The 25,763-nt window shown below is 43.9% G+C and overlaps 1 protein-coding gene across 1 annotated transcript in view; it reads left to right on the plus strand.

Moving 5' to 3' along the window:
* Positions 1-429: 429 nt before the first annotated feature.
* Positions 430-25,763, plus strand: part of LOC147683540 (uncharacterized) — a 250,716-nt gene continuing 225,382 nt past the window's right edge. The window contains exon 1 of the mRNA XM_086943932.1: positions 430-603. Coding sequence (XP_086800058.1) covers positions 468-603 — 136 coding nt within the window. The 5' untranslated portion in view covers positions 430-467. The remainder of the gene's footprint in view (positions 604-25,763) is intronic.

Here is a 25,763-nt window from a genome sequence, read left to right on the forward strand (position 1 = left end):
GAGGTAAACATTGAAAAAAGACAGGAACCGCAAAAGGGGCCGAGCCCAAGACAGTTCGGGAGGCAAAGACGAGCACCGTAAGAAGCTACTCGCGAAACTTAACCTCCCGTCGCTCGTTGGCATGCTTCCTCGGGTCTGGGCAGCCGTTTAAGCGCTCGGCAGCGCAGAACAGGTGTGCCACCAGCACGCCCCGCGCTCCCGTGCCAAGCCCTTAAGACCCCTGAGAGGAAATCCCACCGGGACTTCGCTTATCTCTGTAACTGAGATGCCGCCCGCCTGCACCCATCTTTCGGCAGGGAGACCTGGGATCTGGCAGCGTGTCCAAACTGCTGTTGGAGGCTTGGCTTTCAGCTCAAGAGAGGGGGCAGTGCAGGGGCTGCCTGTTTAGTGCGCGAGCAGGCCCGCTGCGACAGCCGTGCCCTGCACAGCCTGACTTGCACCGCCTGAGCGACTGCCCGGGGGAAGCCATGCAGGCCACAGGCGAGGTCCAGGCATTAGCGTTTGACTGGTTCCTCTCGGTTCGCGCCAATGGCGACAGGAAGGCAGGGCACGAGGTGCACACGGTTGGCATCACTGCAACATCTTCTTCACGCCAAGTCCCTGGTAAGAAGGCTGGCTACACCTGTGGGTGCTACTGTGTGTGTCCAAGGGTAGTTAGGCAGGATGTCCAGAAGCGCCGTAAAATGTGTTTCTAGCCAAAAAATGTGTGCTTTCGATGTGTCTTTGGCAGAAGAGATTCTGCTGTATGTAAATAATACATAGGTGGGTTCGGTGTATTCCCTTATAACTAAAGTGACTGTCTGACTCCATTTCATCCACACAACGAGCCCCAAGTCTTCCTCTTTTCTTGGACAACTTGATGCCTTTTGGGAGCCTCTCTTGTTCCAATGAGACTAAAACACTTGATAGCAATGATTCCTAAGTGCAAAGCCTATGATTGTCATCACAGTGTCCTGGCACGATTGTGAAGAGCCGCCTTGCACAAGAAATGCCATCTCATGCTTGCTCTAAGTTAGAAGATGTAATAAGAGCACAGCCTTTCATTTTGTAGGATTTGTCATATACTGCCTATTTTCAGTAATTGGGTGCTGTTGTTGGTGCAGGTCTTTTTTAAGACCATACCAGCTCTGAGTTTTCCTGAGGGACAAGACTCCTACCATATCCCAGTGAGCCTTCTTTCTTCTTTTAAATAAAGTCTAAAAAAGACGACCTATGTTACGAGGCAGCACAAGAGACTCTGCAATCTCATAGTTGTCCCCAATGCCGTAAACACTACGGGGCAGATTTATGATGCCCTTGCGCCGCAATTGCGTCACTTTATTTGACGCAATTGCGGCGCAAACAATGCGCCCTATTTACAACGTGACGCATCTAGGAGATGCGTCACGTTGTAAAGCCCTGCGCCATAAGGAGGCGTTCCTGCGCAGGGGGGAAGGCGTTCCTGCGCAGGAACGCCTCCTAAAAGTGGCTGAGTGAAATCTATGAGAGAAGAAGAGAATCTACGGAGAAGACTACATGATATATATGAACATTCCATTCTCTTTTGCTGATCCCTCACGATTCCGTATCACTTTTAAGGGTCGCACTCAGATGTTTTATGAACATTCAGATCTTTCCACGTTCCTGGATAATCAGATGGAATCTCAGATGGATTCGACACCATCTCCTGGTCCCTCTGGTTCTTGAGTACTTTCTGCAATGTTTCATTTTTGCAACCTTTTTGACTTTGATGTCTTGATATATGCTACTGTCCTGGTTTTGTTTCTTTTCTCCATGATGTCTATTGTTATTCTATAAGTCCATTTTTTTTTCTTCTCATTTCTCTCTTTTTTGTCTTTATATGTATCCTTATGTACGGATGGTATTCTACTGCTTTTGCGCTATTTTCATGTATAGGCTTCGTTTTGTGTTATCTATATGTTTGTGTTTCTTCTTGATTTGTAGCTTTTATCGGATGGATCCCTTTGGGGATCATGCTATACTCCTATTTTTTGAACCCGTATCTCTTTTCATACCTTTGATTTGCGTTATCTTTATTTCTCCACTTGTATTGCTTTTTCTCATTGCTGGCTCTAGCTGTCTGTTCTTTTTTCTATTCTCATATATGTCTCAATTGCTTCCGTTTTATGTTGTTTTTTATTCCTGTTGTTGTGTGTGGTTTGAATCAATATTTCTTTGTTTTTTCAGTATGTATTGATGAATTTATATTTATTAATATTTAGTGCTATTTATTGATATATTTATTCTTAGCTTCATAACCTTTCACAAATGTATTGGAATGTATAATCTATTGTTTTTTTGCTAGTATAATTGACCTATAGTTGTTGGACTATGAATCCGTATTTCTGTTTGAATTGATAAACTTATATCTCTTATTTATCTTATAAGATTTGTATTTATCTTTTAGTCTGTGGTTTATTAGGTTAGTCTGTGCTATCAACTGTGGTTTGGCATTGCTCTACAGTTTGTAAGATATAATTGATATCTTTTTGATTTATGTGGTCAATTTGTTGAATTTTATTCATTACCATTTACTGTTTTCTTTATTCTTGTATTTAGTTCTACTGTTTTCCATTATGATATAGCTATGTTCTTAATCTGTAGGTTTTTATACTGTTGATAGTAACTATTTTTTGCTTAAACTTTTCTCTTTTATCTCTTCTTATTGGATATTCTTTGGATATAATTAGTTTCTGTGCCTCTACATCTTTCATATGTGTTTCTCTGCTTTTTCCTTTTACTTCAATTTAAGATATGGGGTGATGGCTTTTTAGCTCTTTTTTGCTTGTTGCCCTCTCTGTTCACCTTCTCCATGTTCCCCCTCGTAAGGACATGGTCCCTTTCAGACCTCCCCCAGTGGGTTTCTTTCTCTTTTCCTCCTCTCTTCTCCCTCTTCTATTTCTCTTTTCTAACCTGTCTCTATCTCTTTCTTTTTCTGTATCTCTTGTTGGCACCCCTTACTCGTGGGGTTTTTCATGTTTCTGGTTCGGCGTTTTTTTATTTCTTTTTTTGTTTTACCCTCTTTCTTATCATTGTTCAGTGATCTTTCTGTTCTGCTGTCTTTATGCCTGGATTGAATATATTGTCTCTTAATGTCCGTTGTCTGAATCACCCGGTAAAAAGGGCTAAGATTCTAGATTACTGTAAACATCTCTCTACAAATTTAGTTTTACTACAAGAAACGAAAATTTCTTATAAGGAAGCCTTTTTATTGAGGAAGGAATGGGTCCTTGATGTGGTTTGCTCTGATGCGTCTGGCAAATGAATGGAGTGGTCACATTAATCTCTAAAAACTCTGGTTTGTCTGTAGTGTCTGCAGAACATGATTCGGAAGGAAGATGGTTGTTATCTTGTTTTACCAATGGTTCTCTTGATCTTTATGTCATGAATATTTATGCTCCAAATAGTGATGATCCATCATTTTGGCGGTCGATTACCAAAAAGTTATCTGAGGTCCCTCATAAAGGTAATTTAATTGTCGGTGGAGATTTTAATCTTCCTATGGATCCTACTTTAGACAGACAATCTGCTTTTAAATTTTGTCCCCCTAGGGCTCACACACAGATGTGCAATATGTGTGCCTCTGCAAACCTTCAAGATTTGTGGCGTCTACATAACCCTACTGGCAGTGATTTTTCTTTTTTCTCTTCGCCTCATTCTAGTTTCTCTCGTATTGACTATCTTTTAGTTCATTCAGCCCTCTTACAGGTTTCGTCGTCTCCTTATATTCATTCTATTCTTGTTTCTGACCATGCTGCGATATCCTTTTCTCTCCTCAATCTCACTGATAAGAAAGAGTCTCGTACTTGGAGGTTAAACACGGAGATTCTGCATGATCAGACACAGGTTGCTGCTTTAAATGAAGGGATTGAGAATTATTTTTCTGAAAATGAGGGCTCGGTTGGCTCTCCAATAGTCTTGTGGGATGCTTTTAAGTGTACACTGAGAGGACAAATTATTAGATGTGTGGCAAAGAGAAATGCTGATATTAAGAAACAGCTTACTGACTTAGCTGACGATATTAAGAGACACGAATCTCTTTACCGAACCTCTAAAGATAAACAAATACTACAATCTATTAAGAATTTGAAATATTCCTACAATACTATTGTCACTAGATGAGCGCACATTGGTGTTCAAGCTCAGAAATCCAAACGTTTAATTCTAAAGAACCGTGCAGGTAAGATTTTATCGGCGACCTTGACATTTCAGGAATCTAATCTTAGATCATTTCAGATATCCTGTATTACTGATAGTTCTGGTGTAAAGAAATTTCACACTAAAGAGATACCTGAGGTTTTCCGAGATTTTTATAGTAAATTGTATACTCTTGTCAATCCATCTTCTTTTGTACAATGTCAGCAATTTTTAAAGACACTTCCTATTCAGACGGTTTCGGACGATGATGGGGTGAAGTTGGGAAGTTCATTCACTCATGAAGAAATTATTAAGGCAATCAAATCTACACGTTCTGGTAAAGCTCCGGGACCTGATGGGTTCCCCATCATGTTTTACAAAACCTTTCTTACTTCTGTTGTCCCTCGTCTTAAAATTGTGTTTGATACTTTCATAACATCAGGTGTGGTCTCAGGTTCCGCTGCGGACGCAACTATAGTGGTGATACCAAAGGATGGCAAGGATCATTCAGACCCGAAAAATGTTCGCCCTATATCCCTCCTTAATATGGAGGCAAAGATTTTTGCTAAAATCTTAACCAAACGTTTGGAATCATTCATACCATTACTTATCCACCCGTCTCAGACGGGCTTTGTCAAGGGCAGATTAGCTAGGGATAATATTCATACTTTTTGCCACATTATTGGGAAAGTAAAATTATCTGCTCTATCGGCTGCTGCTCTTGCCCTTGACGCTGAAAAGGCTTTTGACAAGGTTTCCTGGCCTTTTTTGCATGCAGTACTAAATGCCCATAATCTGGGTGATTCATTTGTTAACCCCTTCGAGGCTAATGACGAGCTGGGCTCGTCATGGCGCTTACCTGCCGTGCGCGGATGACAAGGCCAGCTCGTCATAAAACAATGTAAAACAATAATCCCCAGCGCAGGACGGGAAAACGCCTAGCAGCCATGGGGTTAATATGGTTATGTCCTTATATATACGTCCGAGAGCGAATATTAGGGTTTTTTGAGCTACTAAAGGCATTACATTGGTGAACCACCTTTATGATTCGAATAAGGATCTGTTACCTTTTTCGTCTTTGCAGCAACAATTTTCTCTTTCCAATTTAGATTTTTATACTTTTTTAAAAATAAAGTGGCTCTAACTAAACTGCGTTTAGACCCAGTTTCTCCTACTGTAGCTCTATTACAATTGTGGCTTAGATCTGGCCATGTTGCTTCCAGAATGTATAAATGTCTGTCTTCTAACCCTCCTTCCTTAATTACAGTTACTCAAAAGAAATGGTTACATCATTTTGATAATGATCTCACTACACATATTTCCTCAGATACTTGGCAGTTGATTGGGAAGCTTTCACTTCGCAATAAAATTGCCCCTTCTTTGATCCAATCTAAATTTTTTTCTCTTAATCTTCTGCATTGGACTACGGCACGTTTGCATTCTCTTGGTCTTAAGGAAGATGATCGATGTAGGAGCTGTGGTTTGACTACAGCAAATTTTTCTCATATGTTTTTCAAGTGTACTCTACTCCAGCCTTTTTGGGATTTGGTCCATAAACATCTAAAGCTAATTTTTAAAATTCAATTTCAGCTCTCCTTTATTATGACTTTCTTGGGCCCTTGGGTTTTGCCTCTTCCTTTACCTCTAGATTCTCTAGACTTACGATTATTAGATCTCCTATTGTCTATAGCGGTTAAAATTATCCTTATAAAATGGAAATCTTTTAACTCAGTCTCCTATCATACTTGGTGGGCGTGGACGTCCTTCTTAGGTGGAGCTCATAACTCAGTTGATGAGGCTCATCTTTCCCCGTCTATTTCCAATAAAGTATGGAGAGCGCTAGATGAATATATGGATTTGGCTACAAAGGGGTTGGTAGAGCAATATCCGTTTGTGACGTCTTCGTGAGAATGTGAGCAGTGTCTTTCCCTCCTTTTTGTGGTGCCACAGGAGATCCTTCTTTCTTCTTCTTTCTTCCTTTTTAGGTCGAGGTAATATCCGGTCTGCCGAAGGCAGAACTGGAAGTACCGAGATCTTATGTTGCTTAGATGGCTATTCCTCCCGCCTCCTCTTTTTGCCTCTCCTCTATTGGCTGGCTCCCTAAACGGAGGCCAGCCATTGGAGGAGAGAGCCGTCCCTCCAAATAGGCTCCGTCTTTTTCAGATTCGGGGGCGTGTTCCTTGCTGTTCTTTCCACTTTTTTCCACGCCTCTTTTGAACAGCAGAACACGCCCCCGAATCTGAAAATGGCGACGCTTTTCTTTATGCCATTTCGCGACGACCGCCGCACCAAGAAGTCGCCGAGTCCTCGCCCATGCTGCTGCATTACTGCAACAGAGCTCGCAATGTCCGGGGAGTTAGGCGGAGGCAGCCCGGCCCAGACAGAAGACACGCACAGAATCACAGATACGGAGCGGGAGCCAGAGCGCACAAGCAGCAGCCCCACTACACCCCGTCCTGCAGCTCGCACAGCCTGCACTCCCCATGGCCACCAGCGCCCTAAATGGACCAAACGCTTTGTCTTTAAATATATGCTTCCTCCTTGCTTTATGGACGGCTGCAGCGCTTTCATCGCTGTGGGTCAGACCCACGATGTGCATGTGCTGTAACAGAAGCAGCTCTCCCGTGGTCTGGGGCGGGCATGTCACCACTACGTGAGCAGAAGTTGCAGAGACTGCTACAGCGACTAGTACAGCACGGTAATCACCTGCTGTAAGAACTGTGTGAGCGACGGTGCAGACACAATGCCAGGGCAGCCCGCCCGAGGGGCTTTTCTTGCTGCAGCCGCTATTTTCAAAGAGGGGCAAGAAAGCAGTACCTGGGGCACACTTCATTCAGTGTGCCTTCTCGAGCCACTGTCCTGGTAAAAGCTTCTCCAGTGGGTTGCTTGGGCCTCAGTTAAGCACGGATTTCGTGTTTAGAGTTTTTTTTATTGTTGCGGTTTTTCCTGATGGTATTTGGCCCGAAGAACTTGTGGGTCTGGATGGGAAATACAAGGTGATCAAGTGAGAAATGTCTTGCTTGTGATGACTTTGGAATATGTGGTGATAATTAAGGGTGTTGTGTTTCTGGAAAATGAAGGGCACAAGGAACAGCCTTATTTTGTGAGATCTCCGTTTTACAATAGTTTTTCTCTTCAAGAAGCCATGTGTCTTACTTTACTTTTGCACAGCCCGATACTCCACTCATGCACATGCTATGTCCTGGTGAGCAAAGCACACTGTGCTTTATCAGCAATACAAATAACACTCACGTATGCCCGCTTCGGTTATGGCAGTCACTTCTTGTTGTATTTCCAGCGTGCCTTGTACGCTTTCACTTTAATAACGGCTGCCCCCCATATAGCACTCGCGGGACACCGGCTTCGACAATGGCGGACACTTTTTGTTTCTCTAATTAAACAGCGAGCGGTGAGGTTGGTTAGAGAGGTCCATTGCCAGAACTCTGTGTGGCTCTGCTCCTGAAATAGCAGTGGTTGCTAAAAGGAATCTAGAGAGTTGCACTCAGCAGTGCATCAAGAGGTCTGCAGCAGAGAAAATGTTCTCTGCCTGGTGGACACAAATGAATCCAGGTGATTGCTTCTCCAAAATCAAGTTCCCAACTCCAAGCTAACAGCCAGGTTCTATCTGTAACTGAACTGCATGGGATGGGAAGCTTTGATCTAAGGATTCTTGTGATTAAGTTCCTCTAAACTAAATTGTAGTAAGTCTTCCAGTAGCCTTTGACAACGAGAACTATTCATTGTTGGGACTGGTTTTCATTTCTGTTAGAGTGGTGCATTGCGACAAGGGTGTGCTACACATTGCGTGTTGTTTAGATACAGTGTGATCTTGTCTGTTAACTGGTGAGGAGTTGAGCAAGTATTGATAAGTTGTGCACATGGTTCCTATTTGGTGTGTGCACTGCGGGCGATGTGATGAAGTGTAGTGGGGTTTTGTTATGCCTTGATGTACTGTTTCATGTAGATTGTGATCATATTTCATAATCATAATCCTGTTTTGGTTAACTGTCTGATGTTGAGACCTTTTATGGTATGTTATGGTTTGGTGTGATCTCATGTGAAGTTGAATTTGTTTTAATGTGAGATTGTGCTGTTGGGGTTGTAATGTTTGATGAGCTCACTTCTCTCCTTCGCATGGAAAGACAATGTATACATTTCCAGCCTCCCTGAAACTCTATTGCTGCTGCCTGGAACTGGAAGGGGGTGACGGGGGCGTCGTCAGAGAGGTCCCTCCCTCCCTGGCCTGCTTTCAATTAAAAGCTGGAATTCGGCCTCTTCCCTGCCTCGGCGGAGCCAGGAAAGAGCCGGCAGGGCAGCCGACCTCTGCTTTCAATCATGTGTCTCGCCCCTGCTCTCCCTCCCTTTTGTGACCCCGGCGTGGCAAATATGCGTGAACTGATGTTGTGGTGGGGGTGCTGAGAAGAGAGACTTCAGAAGGGGCGGGGTCTCATGCTACCGATAAACACAAGCTGTGGTACGAGTTTTAAATGCTAATGTAGAGTTTAGGATTTTTTTATTTGTGTGATAAGCAGGTTTATTAATTGAATGTAGGAGGATTATAGCAGTGCGGTCCAATGTGTGATTGTTTGGAAGTGGTTTTCTCTCGTGGTGTAGAAGATTTGGGGTGAGTGTAGAGTGGTTAAAAGGGTTTACAGTGCATGGAGAGGTTGGGACAGTAGGCAGGATATGTGTTAGCATAGTCTGTGTGTGGCGCTCGGTCTGTGTGTGTGTGTGTGTGTAGTCTGTGTGGCGCTCTTTCTGTGTGTGTGTGTGGCGCTCTGCCTGTGTGGCGCTCTGTGTGTGTGTGTGTGTGTGTAGAGCTCTGTGTGTGTGTAGCGCTCTGTGTGTGTGTGTGTGTGTGTAGTGCGTAGCGCTCTGTGTGTGTGTGTAGCTCTGTGTGGATAGCTTTTTTTGTAGGTGGCTCTTTGTGTGGGTGACTGTCTGTGTGAGAGTGGCTCTGTGTAAGTGGCTCTGTGTGAATGACTGTGGGTGGCTCTGTGTGTGTGTGGCTCTGTGTGGGCGTAAATGCAATAGGTCATGCATTTGCGAGAGATTAAGCTATTGGCATTGTAAATGACAATGCCATTTATTTAACGATTAAGCTATTGGCAATGTAAATGACAATGCCATTTATTTATGATAAAAAAAAAGTCATGAGCAATGCCAATAGCTCTACCTTTAAAAATGCCGAGACCATTGCATTGTAAATGCTTGTTTCTTTTTCTTTTCCTTTCCTTCTCCCCCCACCCACCTTTTCTTTCTTTTCTCTTTCTTCTTCTCTCTTTCATCCTGCTTCTAGCTTTCTCTTTTGCTCTTTTCTCTTGTTTCTCTTTCTCTAATTCAATTATATATATCCCTCTATGATCTCTATTTTTGATATCTAGATATCAATCTTTTAATTTTTAATTCTTTCACATTATATGTATGAACTGTTTTGAATGAATGAAAGAATCATTTTTATCTTTTTATTTGATATCTGGTGATTCCTCTTTGATTGCTTGTATCACGTTGTGATTGTCTCTAATTTTCTATATACTTCTTTTAAAACTAATAACAATTATTGACCAAAAAAAGAAAAAGAGGTGCAAGCTTCCTTTGCACACACTGAACAGCTCAGCACAGGCAGCCACTGTGCATACTTCCCCCAATAACATAAATATTATGCACCAATTAATGCAGGTTTGCTTTGGAATTACAGAATCGATATAGCGTAAGCAACTTGAGAGCATCTCAAACAGGCACACTGATCGGGCACCACATGGACATCAGCAGTACAAGACTCACTCCTTTGCAAGCATAGAGGTGTGCATGGGTGTATGTATTTGCACAGCCTGTGTGCACGGGTGACTGTCTGTCTGTAGACACAGTAACTGGATACCTGTATGGTTATTGGTCTGTGAGAATAAAGAAGTCTGTAACTTGCTTTCTCTGCATGAATGTATGCATGTGTCCCCCTATGTCTGTGCGTGGGTGGCAACAGACAAAATCTTCTCCTTTTTTTAAGGCTTTTTAAGTCATGGCAACAAAATAGTTAAGTTTCTCTGCTCATAAAACGATTTCTCGACAAACTTATTGGGGATCAGAGGTGCAAGGCTCAAATGCATTTAACCGACTTCTGCGTTCCTGCCAGAAGACTGCCAGAGCTGTGATTGACATTGACGAAGCTCTACCAACTTGTTATACATGCTTCAAGTACATTCCAAAATAAAGGGTAACATTTTCTGATCAAAGAAAAGCACAGTAGCTCGCCTGGACAACTGTGAAAGGAAGGTTCTACATTCATCATCATAAAACCTTTATTCGTTTATATCTCAGATAATTATACAAATGTATACAAAAACAGACACATTAAATTCCCTTAAAAAGCATCAGGCATGTGTAACAATTAATCAAACTTAGAATTCTGACTACGAGCAATACTTTTTAAAAGGAGCTAACGACCCAGCATAATTCATCAGCATTTAAAAATCGTACAAATTTCAAAGCAGATAAATAGCTTTTAAGATGTCTCCACTTTAAACCTTTTAGAATACAAAACATTCAATTTTATTTAAAAATTCATAGCATACTGGCCCAAGGAAACACATAACAAAGAGCGAAGAGTATCTGTTTAAACAACAAGGCCCCTACCATAGTGGCCAATGTTGCGTACAAGGTAGGGCTCAATGTATGGAGTAGTCTTAAGCACTAAATACCATCTAGTGCTAGATTTCCTAAACTCTCGGTTACATTTCAAACAATGCTAGATGATCCTGCAATTAAGAGATGGATTCTCATTCATCTATACAGACATCCAAAGTAGCGAATTGGCTACATTCAGCAAATCCTCGCAGGTGGGGGACCGGCCCGAAACCTACCCAAATCATCCCTCCCCAAAATGGGGATTCTGTTAAGGGAGACAGAGGCATGCAGACAGCATCACTGCGTTAGAGAATATACTATTCTCAGGCAGCATTTATTACAATCAACATAAACACGACATTTATATCAACAGAATGATTCAAATATCCACATTTTCACATGAAATTTACAATAATTACATCAAGAATCCTTTGATTAGAGGAACTAATACGTGTCATCTCCTAGCAACAGATTCTCAAAAGGAGTCATGGCTGGCCAACCCCAGGCACCATGTAATTGACTATTCCAAATGATTTGGGACCGTGGTCCCCATACCGCAAAATACGTATCACAAGGCGAACTCACCTGTCCCCTGAAAAAAGAGGGAGTGTGGGCCAGCATGAAAAACTGGACCCCCAACATACCATGCTAGAGCCAACCCAAGAAGGGATCCCCTTTGGCACCATTTGGGATGGGCCTGGGCAACCCGGCCATACATTGATCCCCTGGCGAAGACGCCATCCCCTGACATACTCTGTGGCCATGTAATGGAATACCATGAGAGGCTAGGGACAATCGCTGTTGCAGGAGTCCCAACCCTTTCCCTACAGCTCCATGGCAGCCCAGCCCCGGTTTTAAGCCAACGGCTTCCTAATTCAGAATTCGCCTGGACTTCAATTACTGATGCCAAGGTTGTCCACCTGTTTTGTGACCAAACATGACTCCGCCACAGGCCTGGGTGGTTCCCTGACCGGCAAGGACCCCCACCCCCCAAACCAGTGTATCAGTGTTGAGACAAAGTTCGAATCGCAAACGCCACAAGATTCACCACAAATGAACGTGGCCGCTGTCTGAGGGATGGATTCCATCCTGATGGAGCAATGTGTCCCCCTTGTTACACCCATGGGGGATCGTTTTTAACCCGGTTTTAACCATGGAGTACTAAGAAGCTGATTCATGTGACCATGGAGGTGCCTGACCGAATAATTAAGGTTTCTGGACTTACCCAGTCTCCCCCTAAATTCTGTTGCCATAAATAAAATGCCACCAAATTCTTCACCGACCATTTGTTGCCATGGATTGATAGATGAACCCTATCCATGCGAAGAACAACTCACCTGGGGGCAACCACAAAGAATTCTCTTTGGCTCTATGATGTTAAGCAGCTGTTTCTTTTTTAAGATGCCTGACTAATTGAATTCCTCTCGACCCGTTCAGCCTCCAGACTATCCCCTAGGAGGACAGGGGCCCCCACAATGGTCAAGCCCGGAAATCTCTTGCCAATCATGACATTTCCCTCCTAATGTTCTCAAATAATATTCCCCTTTCAACATTGCCAATCATTGCAACAATATGATGAATGATGACTGCAAGCGGCTGTAGCCCCTCGCCTGCAACCTTCATGACGACTGGCATAGATCACTCAAACTGCGATTGCCTCTTGCCGCCCCAGCGGGACTGACAACTCGATTTTATTGCTTGTCTGGTAAACTGGTTCTGGGCAAGATGACTTTGTACACCACACGAAAAAATGACAGAGGATCCATACACTGGCGTAAGCCATGTGATCTAATGAAACCTGATAGGAGATAGAATACATGTCATTACTAATGTGCATCCGCTGTATCTTCTTCATGTTAAGCCAAATGGAATGCTGCTGCAGGCCTGTGCTTATCACCTTCTTATCCTCTTTACTGCCTATGTGGGATGTCGCTATCCCACACCAATGGAGGTTGCATTGATATTTGGAAAGTAGCGTTGTGGACCCCGCTGACTAAGCATCCCTCTCCCCCATCGCTCAATAGACCCCAAGTTAAGAGCTGTTGCCCCCTGTGTTCATGAGTGACCTGTGCTCTGCAAAGGGGAGGTCTGAGCAGATTTCCCTAATTGACACTTATAAGAGTCCCTGTAGGACAGCGGATTGAGCAAGGGCTCTAATATGACCCAAAGAAACTGAACTCTGATGCAATCTGGCATTAATAAATACCCTTCTCCTAATAGTGCTTGTTATAACATATATAAGAACCCATTATTATAGAGAGCTGTATACTCCATTCCAGAGTGACTATGCACCCGCTCATTTTCTATCAGGGAGAGTTCCACAACTAAATGCATTTTTAAAGTTTTAAACAATAATGATCCTTTGGACATTCCACAATTATCTGTTCTGGAGGTCCAAAATTAGCTGGCTACCACAGGAAAGTGTCTTACCCCCTTCCTTTGAGGGTTAGTAGGTATAACTGCTCAGGCAACAATACATTGATTACCTGGCAGTAGTGAATGTCGACCTTCCTTAAGGGATTGAGTCAAGAGTTAGAGGACTGAATGCACAGAGTGACTTTTACTGTCTATAATAAAGCGTTAATCGAATAATCTCAGAGATATTTATCCCATGTCATGGAAAGGACCTCGGTACAAAAGGGGGTGGTGATGGACGGAGCATCTGCATCAATCAAATACTCACACCCAGTCAAAAGATCTGGGTTTAATCCATCACCATTCTTTAGCCCACTCTGCCACCCCAGTTCAGACATGGCTATATGCAAATCAGTCTGACCCTGTGCCTCATGGGAACAGTCCAGCCGGAACTGCCAAGCCTTGTCTTGCTTAGACCGTAAACAAGCTTCTGAGGATCGGTTTCTGGCATTCCAACCGTCTTCAGCCCGGCTTGCTTGAATCCAGTGGCAAAGTGAGCAAGGGACTCACATCTGAGCATACCCTGCCACACTTATGGCGGCCAAAAGCGGTACAAAAGGGGGTGGTGATGGACCGAGCATCTGATTCAATCAAACAATCACACCCAGTCAAAAGATCTGGGTTTAATCCATCACCGTTCTTTAGCCCACTCTGCCACCCCAGTTCAGACATGGCTATATGCAAATCAGTCTGACCCTGTGCCTCATGGGAACAGTCCAGCCCGAACTGCCAAGCCATGTCTTCCCTGGACCGGAAACAAGCTTCCGAGGACCAGTTTCTGGCATTCCAGCCGTCTTCAACCCGGCTTGCTTGAATCCAGTGGCAAAGTGAGCAAGGGACTCACGTCTGAGCATACCCTGCCACACTTATGGCGGCCAAAAGCGGTACAAAAGGGGGTGGTAATGGACAGAGCATCTGATTCAATCAAACACTCACACCCAGTCAAAAGATCTGGGTTTAATCCATCACCGTTCTTTAGCCCACTCTCCCACCCCAGTTCAGACATGGCTATATGCAAATAAGTCTGACCCTGTGCCTAATGGGAACAGTCCAGCCTTCTCCAGGTATGCTCAGACGTGAGTACCTTGCTCACTTTGCCACTGGATTCAAGCAAGCCAGGCTGAAGATGGCTGGAATGCCAGAAACCGGTCCTCGGAAGCTTGTTTCTGGTCCAGGGAAGACATGGCTTGGCAGTTCGGGCTGGACTGTTCCCATGAGGCACAGGGTCAGACTAATTTGCATATAGCCATGTCTGAACTGGGGTCGCAGAGTGGGCTAAAGAACGGTGATGGTCTCAACCTAGAACTTTTGACTGGGTGTGAGTGTTTGATTGATTCAGATGCTCCGTCCATCACCACCCCCTTTTGTACCGCAATGGAAAGGAACTCGGCATTGGATGAACTCAGGTTATATTGATTCTCCCTTGGATAACTCCCAAATTCTGGTTACATACCTTTGACACTTTTTGCCAGACAACATTGGGTGCAGAGGTCAGCAGGATGACCACTTGTGTGTCGACTGCTTAGTTTTGAAAACGTACCCCCTGTCGTACGGAGTTGGTGTATGGGCCAAATGTGATCATTACTCCTCACCAGCTAGCACTAATAAATACAAATGGCTTAGAGACTTATCAGTTGGAGTTGTCAGTACTCACCAATGTTGTTCCAAACTAAAATATGCTCAGTGATTTAAAATGATTTATTCTAAAAATAAACATACGCATGTGATAATTGGTAAGTAAATGAAAATTCTTATGTTAACATGAAATTACACACCCGATCTTATACTGATTTTTTTGGGAAAATTACCACCATAGGATACTGTGACAGCATTGGCAGGGTTCAAAACCTTTGTCCTTTGAAAACTTGTGCCACCAGAGGCAAAAGACATAGCATTGTGGTATAGCTCCTCTAAGTATCCAACTTTGTGCCGACTGTGATGCCCATATAACTCTCTTTGCACTTTGTGGCCCATTCCTCAGAGTTGGTTCATTTGAGGGAGCAGCTGTTTAAGCCGAGTATTGATACAAGGTATGCGCCAAATAATATCTAACTCTAATCCTAGTTATGAACAATCCGCTATGTCCAGGGCCCATAGAATTATGTGGTAGGGGAGTGGAAAATTACGCGGCAGCGCTGACTCACTAGGCAGCAAGAAAAACACATCATGCTGCATAATGTTGCACAATTTGGGATACTATTACTTCGTCATTTTGTACTTTTCCGCATGGAAATACTGGGTAAAGATTTCTCCTTCTTAGCACTTGTTTAACAATTAAATAAATACTGGGAAAGGGACAGAAAGATGACCAGTAAACCTTTGCAAAGGGCCTCCACAGCGTATGAACCCGTCATTGCATATTTAGTAACTTCTGATCTGTTTGAACTACAGACAACTGTTTCTTTAGTTAATTAAATCTGCAATTTATGCCAGGGATGATGGAATATGCGGCAATTCCATGGATATACAAAATAGGCTCGGCATTGCTTACTTCCAGTGACCTGGCTAGGACAAAACGCCTCACAAATGTTATGCAGTGCAAGTTTCGACCACTGCCCAATTAAAAAATTAACTGACAACACATAAAGTTAGACCCTTTATGTGTACATATGCAAGGCTGATAAATTGACAGTAGAGCAGGATTTTTTTAGTGGTAAGAAATTACATTGACTAGTTGCTGAGCTGTTATGTAAAGGAGTTAACCATAAATGACTCTAAATGGTATTAACTATAACTTCTCGTAGTTGTTTAATAACCACTAGGCCTCAATTGACTCTGCACTTTCAGAGATAAAGAAAAATGTGTTTCTATTAGGGAAAAAAATTGACACCTACAAACGGCATGGCAAACCAAGGTTTTACATCTTTCCAGATAAATTCATGGTTGAACAGCCAGCCTTCAAAGGTGGATTCGCAGAAAATAAAATCTTATTTCTACTTATGTCCTAAAAACAAGTACTTCAAAAATATACTTTTCTACAGACTTAAAATAGTCTAGGGAAAAACACACCTCAACAAATGAATTCTTTGTTCTGAAAATTCCACAGGTTTGCAATTTAAGGTGCAGGTGTAATTGTAGAAACAATTTAGGGATTTCTGTATTCTGCTAAATTACTCAAGAGAGGAAGTCTTTTTTTTTGATAGGTGACCGTTTACTTTGAAATGTTCATAAAATGATTTGAACACATAACCTTTATTTATTTATTTTTTTAAAAAATATTTTTATTATAATCTTTTCACAGCATTTTTTCCCCCCCAAATTATTACAGTCAGCCTTTCAGCACAAAATACTCGTTTTACATATCCCAATATAGTATAAAGCAGATACAAATACAAATACATTCTTGCCCCAGAACCCTACAGAAAAAATAAGAAAAAAGAAAGGCAAGAGAAGAAAACAAAACAAAAGGATTGGCCCTTCCTACATACAACTGTTTACCCAACCCCTTCCCTATTTTGCCCAGATTTCCAGCTCGTGATGGGTTGCCACATCTCCCCTCCCAGTTTTTTTGCCCTTCTGCCCTTCCTCTCATATATTGCTTTCTCCAAGTTATATGAGGCTAACAAACTTGCTATCCAAGTTTGGAATGTTGGAGGTGTCTTGTCTAACCATCCCCGTGCAATGCTAATTCGGAATACAGCTGCCACCATAAACAAAAACTCTGTGGGGCCGACTTCATCCTCAGTCTTCACCCCCAACAATAACAATTCATTACTTAGCTTAATCTTAATATCCAGTGAATTCTCCAAAAAGTCTTCTATGGCCCTTTTCAAGGTGTACAATTGTGGGCATTGTGCGAACATGTGTACGATGTCAGCTTCAGTTGAATTGCATCTAGGGCAAGTTATGTCTTCCACCCCACCCCACTGCGCTATTCTTGCTGGCGTATGGTAAAGGCAGAATAGTGTTTTATAATGCTGTGACTGCAGCGTCGCCGAACACAGAACTGATCTTCCTAAGTCTAGGGACTTCTGAAATCCGTCCGGGGAAGTCCCCACTTTTTCTATCCATTTTTTTGAAAATTTCTCTCTATCATCTATTTTGTATGCATACAGTTCTGCATGGAGCTGACGTATTGTACACTGTTTGCTTTGTTCTATATAATCCAATAACCTGCAGTGTTTGAATCCTAAGAGTCCTCCCTTCTTATCCCTCAGGTAACTCCTCACCTGTAGATACTTATAGAAGGTGTTAGTGGGTATTTCAAATCTTCTTTGTAATTCTTCAAATTGTATTATCCCCCCTTCTATATCCAGGAGGTCTCCTATTTTCCTAATGCCCCTATCATTCCATATCCTCATTGTTCCGTCCCTGAAGATATCCCCCGGGAGAGTTACGTTAGATGATAGTCGAGTGTATCTGCTGAATCTGCCAACTCCCAGTTTTTTTCCTACCCCTTTCCAAATCATATATGCAGCTTTTAGGGTTTTAAACCTAGTATTTTTAAAAAGTCTATAGACTGTTGTGTTCAAAAGCCCATCGACCGCGCCCTCCCCCAGTACAGTTCTATACACATTTATAAAGTCATACCCTCCGCCTATTAATCCCTGGAAGTATTGCAAAGCTGCAGCCCAGTAATACAATTTAAAATCTGGTGCACCCCACCCCCCTTTTTCGCGTGTGAGTGTCATATGTCTTTAAGCCCTTCTAGTTTTCCCTTGTGCCCACACTAGCCTATTAAGAATTGCTTCTAACTTAGTAAACCAAAGTTGTTCAAAGAAAAGAGGTATAGCCCTGAACAGGTAAAGAAATTTCGGTAAGGTAACCATTTTAATTACGTTTATGCGTCCCATTAGCGTCAAATGTAGGTTGTGAATTCTTTCTGTATTATTTTTTACCTTAGCTAGTAGTGGTTCCATATTTAACTTCACTAATTCCTCCAAGTCTGCTGACACCCTTACCCCCAAATATACTGCCTCCTTTACCACTCTGGGATCTGAGTAGGATGTGTATTTATTCATAATAATCTGAGTTTTCCCCTTATTTATCGAGTATTCTGATAAACCCCCAAAATCTGCTGCCTCCTGCTCTATTTCTCTTAAAGCCCTTCCTGGTTCTGTAGTTATCAATGCCACGTCGTCTGCGTAGGCGAATACTTTATATTCTACTTCTGTAACACAACCGGCGAGATGTTAATATTACCAATTAGTCTCCTAAGTAGCGGATCTAGATATAAGGCAAAAAGTAAGGGCGATGCCGGGCAGCCCTGCCTGGTTCCCCGTTTTATCCGCACCGTATTAGTATAAGACTTATTTATTTTCACCCTAGCCATTGGCTGCACATACAACACCTGTATGGCGCTAATAAATCCTTTGCCTATATCGAACCAGTCCATGACATTCCACAGAAACTGCCAGGAGACCCTGTCAAACACTTTTTCAGCATCAAGAAATATGGCTGCGACAGGGTCTCCTGCTACCTCAGCAGCATCTAATATAGTAATAAGCTGTCTAGTATGCTTAGTAGTCCCTTTCCCGGGAATAAAACCATGCTGTGACTTGCTAACTAGTCTCTCAATAACTCTACTCAGTCTTTGTGCTAATGCTTTGGCATACATTTTAGCATCCGCATTCAGGAGAGTAATAGGTCAGTATGACCCTGGATCTAATGGGGGTTTGTCTTTTTTCAAAATCACAATAATATTTGCATCGTCCCAGGACTGTGGCGCTAGTTTATGTATCTGTGCCTGTCCAAAGGTCTCCAGCATATCCTTCCCAAGCCTGTCCCAGAATGTTTTATAAAACTCGGCTGGTATTTGATCTGGCCCTGTAGCCTTGCCCCCTGGTAAGTTAGTCACTGCCATTTTGTGCTCCTGCAATGATAAAGGTAACTCTAGTGTGTCTCTTTCTTCGCTATCCAGTTTCTCATGTGGTACCCCTGTCAAATAGTCCCTGCTCTCTACTCCTATACCCTCTACATTCTGGTCATACAATTTCTCATAGAATTCCCTGAATACCTCCTGAATCTCTTCTGTTTTATTTACAATTTCCCCTGCACTATTTCTAACTTCTTTAATTTCACCTGCTGCCAGGTTTTGTCTAATTCTGATAGCCAGTAAGTGTCCTACCCTCTCGCTATACTCATAGCACTTTTCCTTCTTAGCAAGGTAACTCCCTGCTGCCTTCTCCGCCAACGCTTCTCCTGTCTCTGCTTTCTTGACTTCAATCCCCAGTAAAAGGCCCTCTCTATCTGTTGCACTTTGCCTCGTCACTGCCCTATTTAGTTGCTCTTCTAGTCTGTCCATTTCTTTTATCCACCTATCCATCCTTGTTCTCTCCATCTTGCTCCTCTTTAAAGTATAGCTCAGGGTTTCCCCCCTTATCCCGGCCTTGAATGTGTCCCAGACTATCTTAGCTGGAGCCGATCCTCTATTAATTTCACAGAACTGTGTAATCCATTCGTTCATCCTATTGATATAATCTTCCTCTTTCAACAGTCTTCTCTCGAATGTCCAGGTATAGGGATTGGGCCTCCCTCTATCAGCCCTTGGCATGGTTATTACCAGTATATTATGATCCGAGATCATTCTAGGCAACCGTTCTATCTGAGTCCAATTTAATATATCGTTGGACACTAAAATATAATCTATCCTAGTAATCGTTCTATGAGGTGCTGAGTAAAAGGTACCCCCTGACCCAAATGGATTGTCTTTAGTCCAAACATCTGACAAAGCGTTATTCTGCATCAAATTATTTACTTCATTGCATATTTTCTTTTTCCTCCAATCATATCTCCCCCCTCCTGATTTCCCCAACCCATGCAAACCATTAATATTAAAATTGCCACAAAAAGTTACTGGCTCTGTCCAAAGTGCAAGTTCCTGATCTAGCCTTTCGAACATTTCAGGGTTATCATCATTTGGGCCGTATACAGATACAATTGTTAAATTGCCATAGTTTCCACTTCGACTATGACCCATCTCCCCTCAGGAGCCTCTTTTTTTCTTCTGAGTTTAATAACCCCTTTCCTTGCTAGTATAGTCACCCCCTTTGTTCTTGTATCCTGACTTGTATTAGCCAATAGCTCGTATCCCATCTGTTCCAGTCTAAATTTTTCTTTTCCCATAATGTGCGTCTCCTGTAAGCAGATCACGTCTAGTCTTAGCAGTCTGAACATAGATGCCGCCTTCTGTCTTTTTCCGCCATCATTTAAACCACATATATTCACTGTCGCAACCCTTAATGCCATATTTCATTATACTCTTTTTCCATGCTCCTTACCCCCTTATTCCGTTCTGTTGCATATTTTATCTCGTTCCAATCTGTCCTTTTGTGCTGTTTTTCCAACTTTATCAAACCCTTTCCCACCTCCTCCCCCCCACCCCCTTCCGCCCGCTGCAACCCCACCCCCCCTTATACAGGCAAATAGGTCAATCCTGACCTATGTGTTGACTGCTTGCATTGTAGTGTCGCCCTCCCTCTCCCTCCCAGTTGTTCCATATACATAGTCCGTAGTTCATAAACCATAATCAGTTCCACATGGTTGTTCTTATTCTACCACATTATTGATCTTCCTCATTTCCCCTTGCGTTGCTCCGTTAGATCTTTGAGGTACTCCCCTGCTTTTACCTCAGAAAAAAACATCCTTGTGCGGCCACCATTAATGACCTTAAGTTTCGCCGGGAACATCAAGTATGCTTCTGCTCCTTGTTGCTGAAAAGGGGCTATTAATTGTCTTAGTCGCCGTCGCCTCTCAACTGTGACATGACAAAAGTCAGGCCTTGCGAAAAATGTAACCCCCTCAACTGTTCTTTTGGAGTCTGGCCTGACTTTTTCCATCACCTCCTGCCTTACCAAGAAGTTACCGAGGAACACAAGCATCGCCCTAGGCATAGTGTCTTGGTTCCCTCCTTGCCTTTTTTAAATTGTCAGTGGAAACCTGTGGGCCTTTTGTACCTCATCTTCCCATTGCCACCTAGCCTCAGGGAAGGCGCCCTTTAGTAGCCTAATCACGTATACCCTTGCGTCCTGCCCTTCCACCCCTTCCTCCAGTCCCAAAAGCCTTACGTTGTTCCGTCTCTGACGATTTTCAAAGTCCTCCACTTTCCATTGCAGGTCTTCCACTATCTTTGTCTGTTCCAACTTAAATTTCTGCCAATCTGTTGCTTCGTCCTCCAGTCTACCCGTCCTTTCCTCTACCAGCTCCACTCTCCCCTCCACTTCCTCATACTTCTTGTTCATCTTCCTTATGGGGGCTTGTATTTTTTTGGTGTCGTGCCTAGCTCTGCGGCTTTCCGCCCTGGCCTCTCCCTGTATTTGCTTTAACATGTTAACTAATAAGTCCAGGGTAGCGTGATTTCCCAACCCATCCTCCTCACTTGCGAAGTCCTTCCCTTGTGTCCTTTGCATGCCTTCTTGAAAAGAGCCTGCTGTGGCGGAATAATCCCACAGACGTTTTTTGTTTGTTTTTGCATACGAACTACGTTTTGTGGCTGACTTTTTCTTTTTCTATACTTTTATTATACCAGATTCAGTGCTTTATTCCTCCTCCTCTGATGACAATTCCGTTGTCCCTGACACTTCTCCCACACTGGATGAGCTCGACCCCTCATTGACTGAGAAAAATGTATCCCCTTCACGTTCTTTTTGTGAGTCTAGGCTCGCCAGACTTCCCCAGTTTGCGTCTGATTTCAACCTCAAGTTATTGCTAATCTCAGCCTCTACCTGCAGCAACGCGTCCATCATTAAAGCGTTATTCAAACCTTCAACTTCCTTTAGCGTTAGCCCTCCGTTTCCTTTTGCTTCTTGGAGTTTCCTCTCCCCGCTGCAAGATGTTGTACCAGGAGCCACCACAGCCGCCGCCGCCTCCGCCGCTCGATCTGCCTTCCTCGGCATTCTGTTCTCCTCCGCTATGGGCGTGCTCTCTCCTGTGCGTCTCTCTGGTTGCTCGGCAACCCTGATGCTGCCTTCCACGAGGAGGTTCTGCTTCGCACTACTCCGTTTGAACAAACGCCATTGCTCCCCTGATGTCCCCCGGCTTGTTCCGCCGTCTGCTCCACGATCTCAGTAAGGCTTTCGCCTCCGCCTCCGCCTCCGTCTCCACCCGTTACCTCTACTGCCTGCTTCGCAGCGATGGCAGCGGATCCCGCTCCTGTGCCCTTACCGGGTCCGCCGGACAGAGCTGCCATTGGCTTCTTGGCAAAAGTTTCCGACAAGGTAGACTGTCTCAGCGCTGCATCTTTATCCTTGTCTTTGTTCGCTACCCCGAAACTTTTGGTGTTCTGTTTGCTTCCATTAGTATCTCTGTCAGCTGCTGCGATTATTATCTCTCCTTGCAGCGATACACTCCTTGATACTCCAGCCTGTGCTTTTAGCTCTGCCTTTTTTTCTCTTTCGATCTTCCGTTGCTGCGCCTTCTGTGTTGCGCTTAATGCAGGAGTGATTTTCCTGCCTGGTAACGGGACTTTCGGGATAGCCCCCAGTCCGCTAACCTCCTTAGAGCACGACGACATTCTTCTCTTCTCTCAGTTGAAGTCTCCTATCCAGCGTTTATTCTGCGCCGCTCTCCAGAATCTCAGAACTGTCCAGTGTATAAGCCACATAATCGCATAATTTCACCACATCATTTTCTGTTCTTAGAGACCTGCTCTAACCCCGGTTCAGGAGAGGGAGTGAAATGCGACTACTCCCTACAATGCACTAGCAGCCATCTTGCCTGAACACATAACCTTTAGAGTAAGAGTCAGAAACCTTAACTTAAATAATATGGGCATTGCAATAAGGTGAGAGAAACCGACCACAGACGTTCAAACAAGCACAACAATGACGTCACCGGCTCGACTAATATCAACTGGGAGCCAGTGCCACCGGACTGGTTGCAAAAATTACTGACTATGGTACTTGTGCATGAGAAGAGGGAGCACACTTCCAATCCTGCAAAGCCTGCAGCTGAAAGAACAGGAGCCTGTCATCGGCACCATAAGTAAAGCTTTCTTTCTGCAGAGATCAAAATATCGAACTGACTGTGTCATCGACGTCTCATTAAGGGCGAAATTCACACTCATTTAAGGAAATACCTTTTAGTAGGTATTTTACTGCACGGGCAGACATCAATGAGCAGCCAAAAGAGAATATTTTGAATCTGTGCTCTTCAGTAAGGGTCTACAAAAGAGCCCAGCTTTTTACAATAAATAGAGAACTTGCGAAACCACCTTAAAATATTTTCCTATATTTGTCAGAGAATGGTGCCATTGTCTGTACTTTTACCTCAGAAACCTCAAACATTGATACACCAGGATGCGAACACTTAACCTTTGGAGTAAGAGTCAGAGACCTTAACCATGGGCCACAGTGACTCATAAAGTTTGTTTTGTCTAGTAATTTGGCTGCCAGCATATGTGTTGGGTGATCGTAATCCCAGATGTGTTTAGTTCAATACCGTCTCTAGTTTGACCTTAGGGTATCAACCGACTTCTCGTTTCTGTTCCCTTCAACAAAGCATATTGCTTGTGAAAGCTGCACCAGCCGTGCTGTGTCTTGAACCCGTGGCTTGTGGGTTTCTCGGTGGGAGATCAGCTCACTGAGTTATAATATCGTTGTGATTAACAGTCTAAACCTTGTGATGCTGAGCACCACAATCATTAAATATTGCCCATGTTTGGGCCGAGCTTCTATCCACTTTACATAAAGGACAGAAGCTAATCTAACAGTACGAGAGATTAGAGAAAATAATTCACGTCTCTCTTGAGGATACACAATAGCAAACTGCTGGCACCTGGAAAGGTTTCATATTTATAAAATAGCACCACCTACTGTCCTTTCAAAGTAACTGTCGATGAAATTATGCTTAGTAATATTAGAGAATGAGGCATGCCAAACAAAGCACCGCCAAACAGGCAAAAACATCACTCTACCCCAAAGAAAAACCTCGCTACAAAAGGGGGTGGTGATGGACGGAGTATCTGAATCAATCAAACACTCACACCCAGTCAAAAGATCTGGGTTTAATCCATCACCGTTCTTTAGCCCACTTTGCCACCCCAGTTCAGACATGGCTATATGCAAATCAGTCTGACCCTGTGCCTCATGGGAACAGTCCAGCCCAAACTGCCAAGCCATGTCTTTCCTGGACCGGAAACAAGCTTCCGAGGACCAGTTATTGGCATTCCAGCCGTCTTCAGCCAGGCTTGCTTGAATCCAGTGGCAAAGTGAGCAAGGGACTCACGTCTGAGCATACCCTGCCACACTTATGGTGGCCAAAAGCAGTACAAAAGGGGGTGGTGATGGACGGAGCATCTGAATCAATCAAACACTGGACGTGAGTCCCTTGCTCACTTTGCCACTGGATTCAAGCAAGCCGGGCTGAAGACTGCTGGAATGCCAGAATCCGGTCCTCGGCAGCTTTTTTCCGGTCCAGGGAAGACATGGTTGGGCAGTTCGGGCTGGACTGTTCCCATGAGGCACAGGGTCAGACTGATTTGCATATAGCCATGTCTGAACTGGGGTGGCAGAGTGGGCTACAGAACGGTGATGGATTAAACCCAGATCTTTTTGACTGGGTGTGAGTGTTTGATTGATTCAGATGCTCCGTCCATCACCACCTCCTTTTGTACCGGTTTTGGCCGCCATAAGTGTGGCAGGGTATGCTCAGCCGTGAGTCCCTTGCTCACTTTGCCACTGGATTCAAGCAAGCCGGGCTGAAGACGGCTGGAATGCCAGAAACCGGTCCTTGGAAGCTTGTTTCCGGTCCAGGGAAGACATGGCTTGGCAGTTCGGGCTGGACTGTTCCCATGAGGCACAGGGTCAGACTGATTTGCATATAGCCATGTCTGAACTGGGGTGGCAGAGTGGGCTAAAGAACGGTGATGGATTAAACCCAGATCTTTTGACTGGGTGTGAGTGTTTGATTGATTCAGATGCTCCGTCCATCACCACCCCCTTTTGTACCGCCCAAGAAAAACATGGCTCCATTCCGCACTCCGCTGTAGAGCTGTAAAGCTGCACGTCCACCGCCCGGACCCTCCTCACCCCTGATCCTGCACCAGCCGCCTCTGTGAGGTCTCCGACGGCGACAACCGTTGATACCACCAAAAGATGAGGCTGTGAAAGGTTTTCTTTGTTTTTGGCAGTCTCCTCCACCGAACCCCCCAGAGAAGCCCTTTAAGCAGGCCGTTAGAGGAATCCAACCAAGAAAGGCAGCTTCACCGCTGAGTTCTGCAGCAGCAGCTGCAAGGTCCAGGACACGGGCACAGCACAACACGGTCGTCGGGGGCAGCCAGGTGAGGAAAAAACAGGTAACTGTGTGGGAATGCTCTCCCACTTTGTCCGCACCTGGCTGTCTCCCCGACCGCCCAGGCTGTTAGACGTGGCCCTTTCTGCAGGGTCATCCTCAAACGTTTTGCCTCCACTCCTCCTATTTTTGAGGAATTTATTTTAGTTGACATTAGGATTCTGTACACTTTACCACTGCTAACCTGTTGCTAAAGTGCTTAAGCTCTCTTCTCTAAACATGGTAAAATAGGTTTATACCCAATTGGCATATTTAATTTATTGTTAAGTCTGGGGTAAAGTGGTACTCTGTGTACTCAGGGCCTGTAAAATAAATGCGACAAGGGGTCTACAGCACTGGCTGTGCCACCCACTTAGGTAGAC

The sequence above is a fragment of the Lissotriton vulgaris genome, chromosome 11, assembly GCF_964263255.1.
Source record: "Lissotriton vulgaris chromosome 11, aLisVul1.2, whole genome shotgun sequence".
NCBI classification, from domain to species: Eukaryota; Metazoa; Chordata; class Amphibia; order Caudata; family Salamandridae; genus Lissotriton; species Lissotriton vulgaris.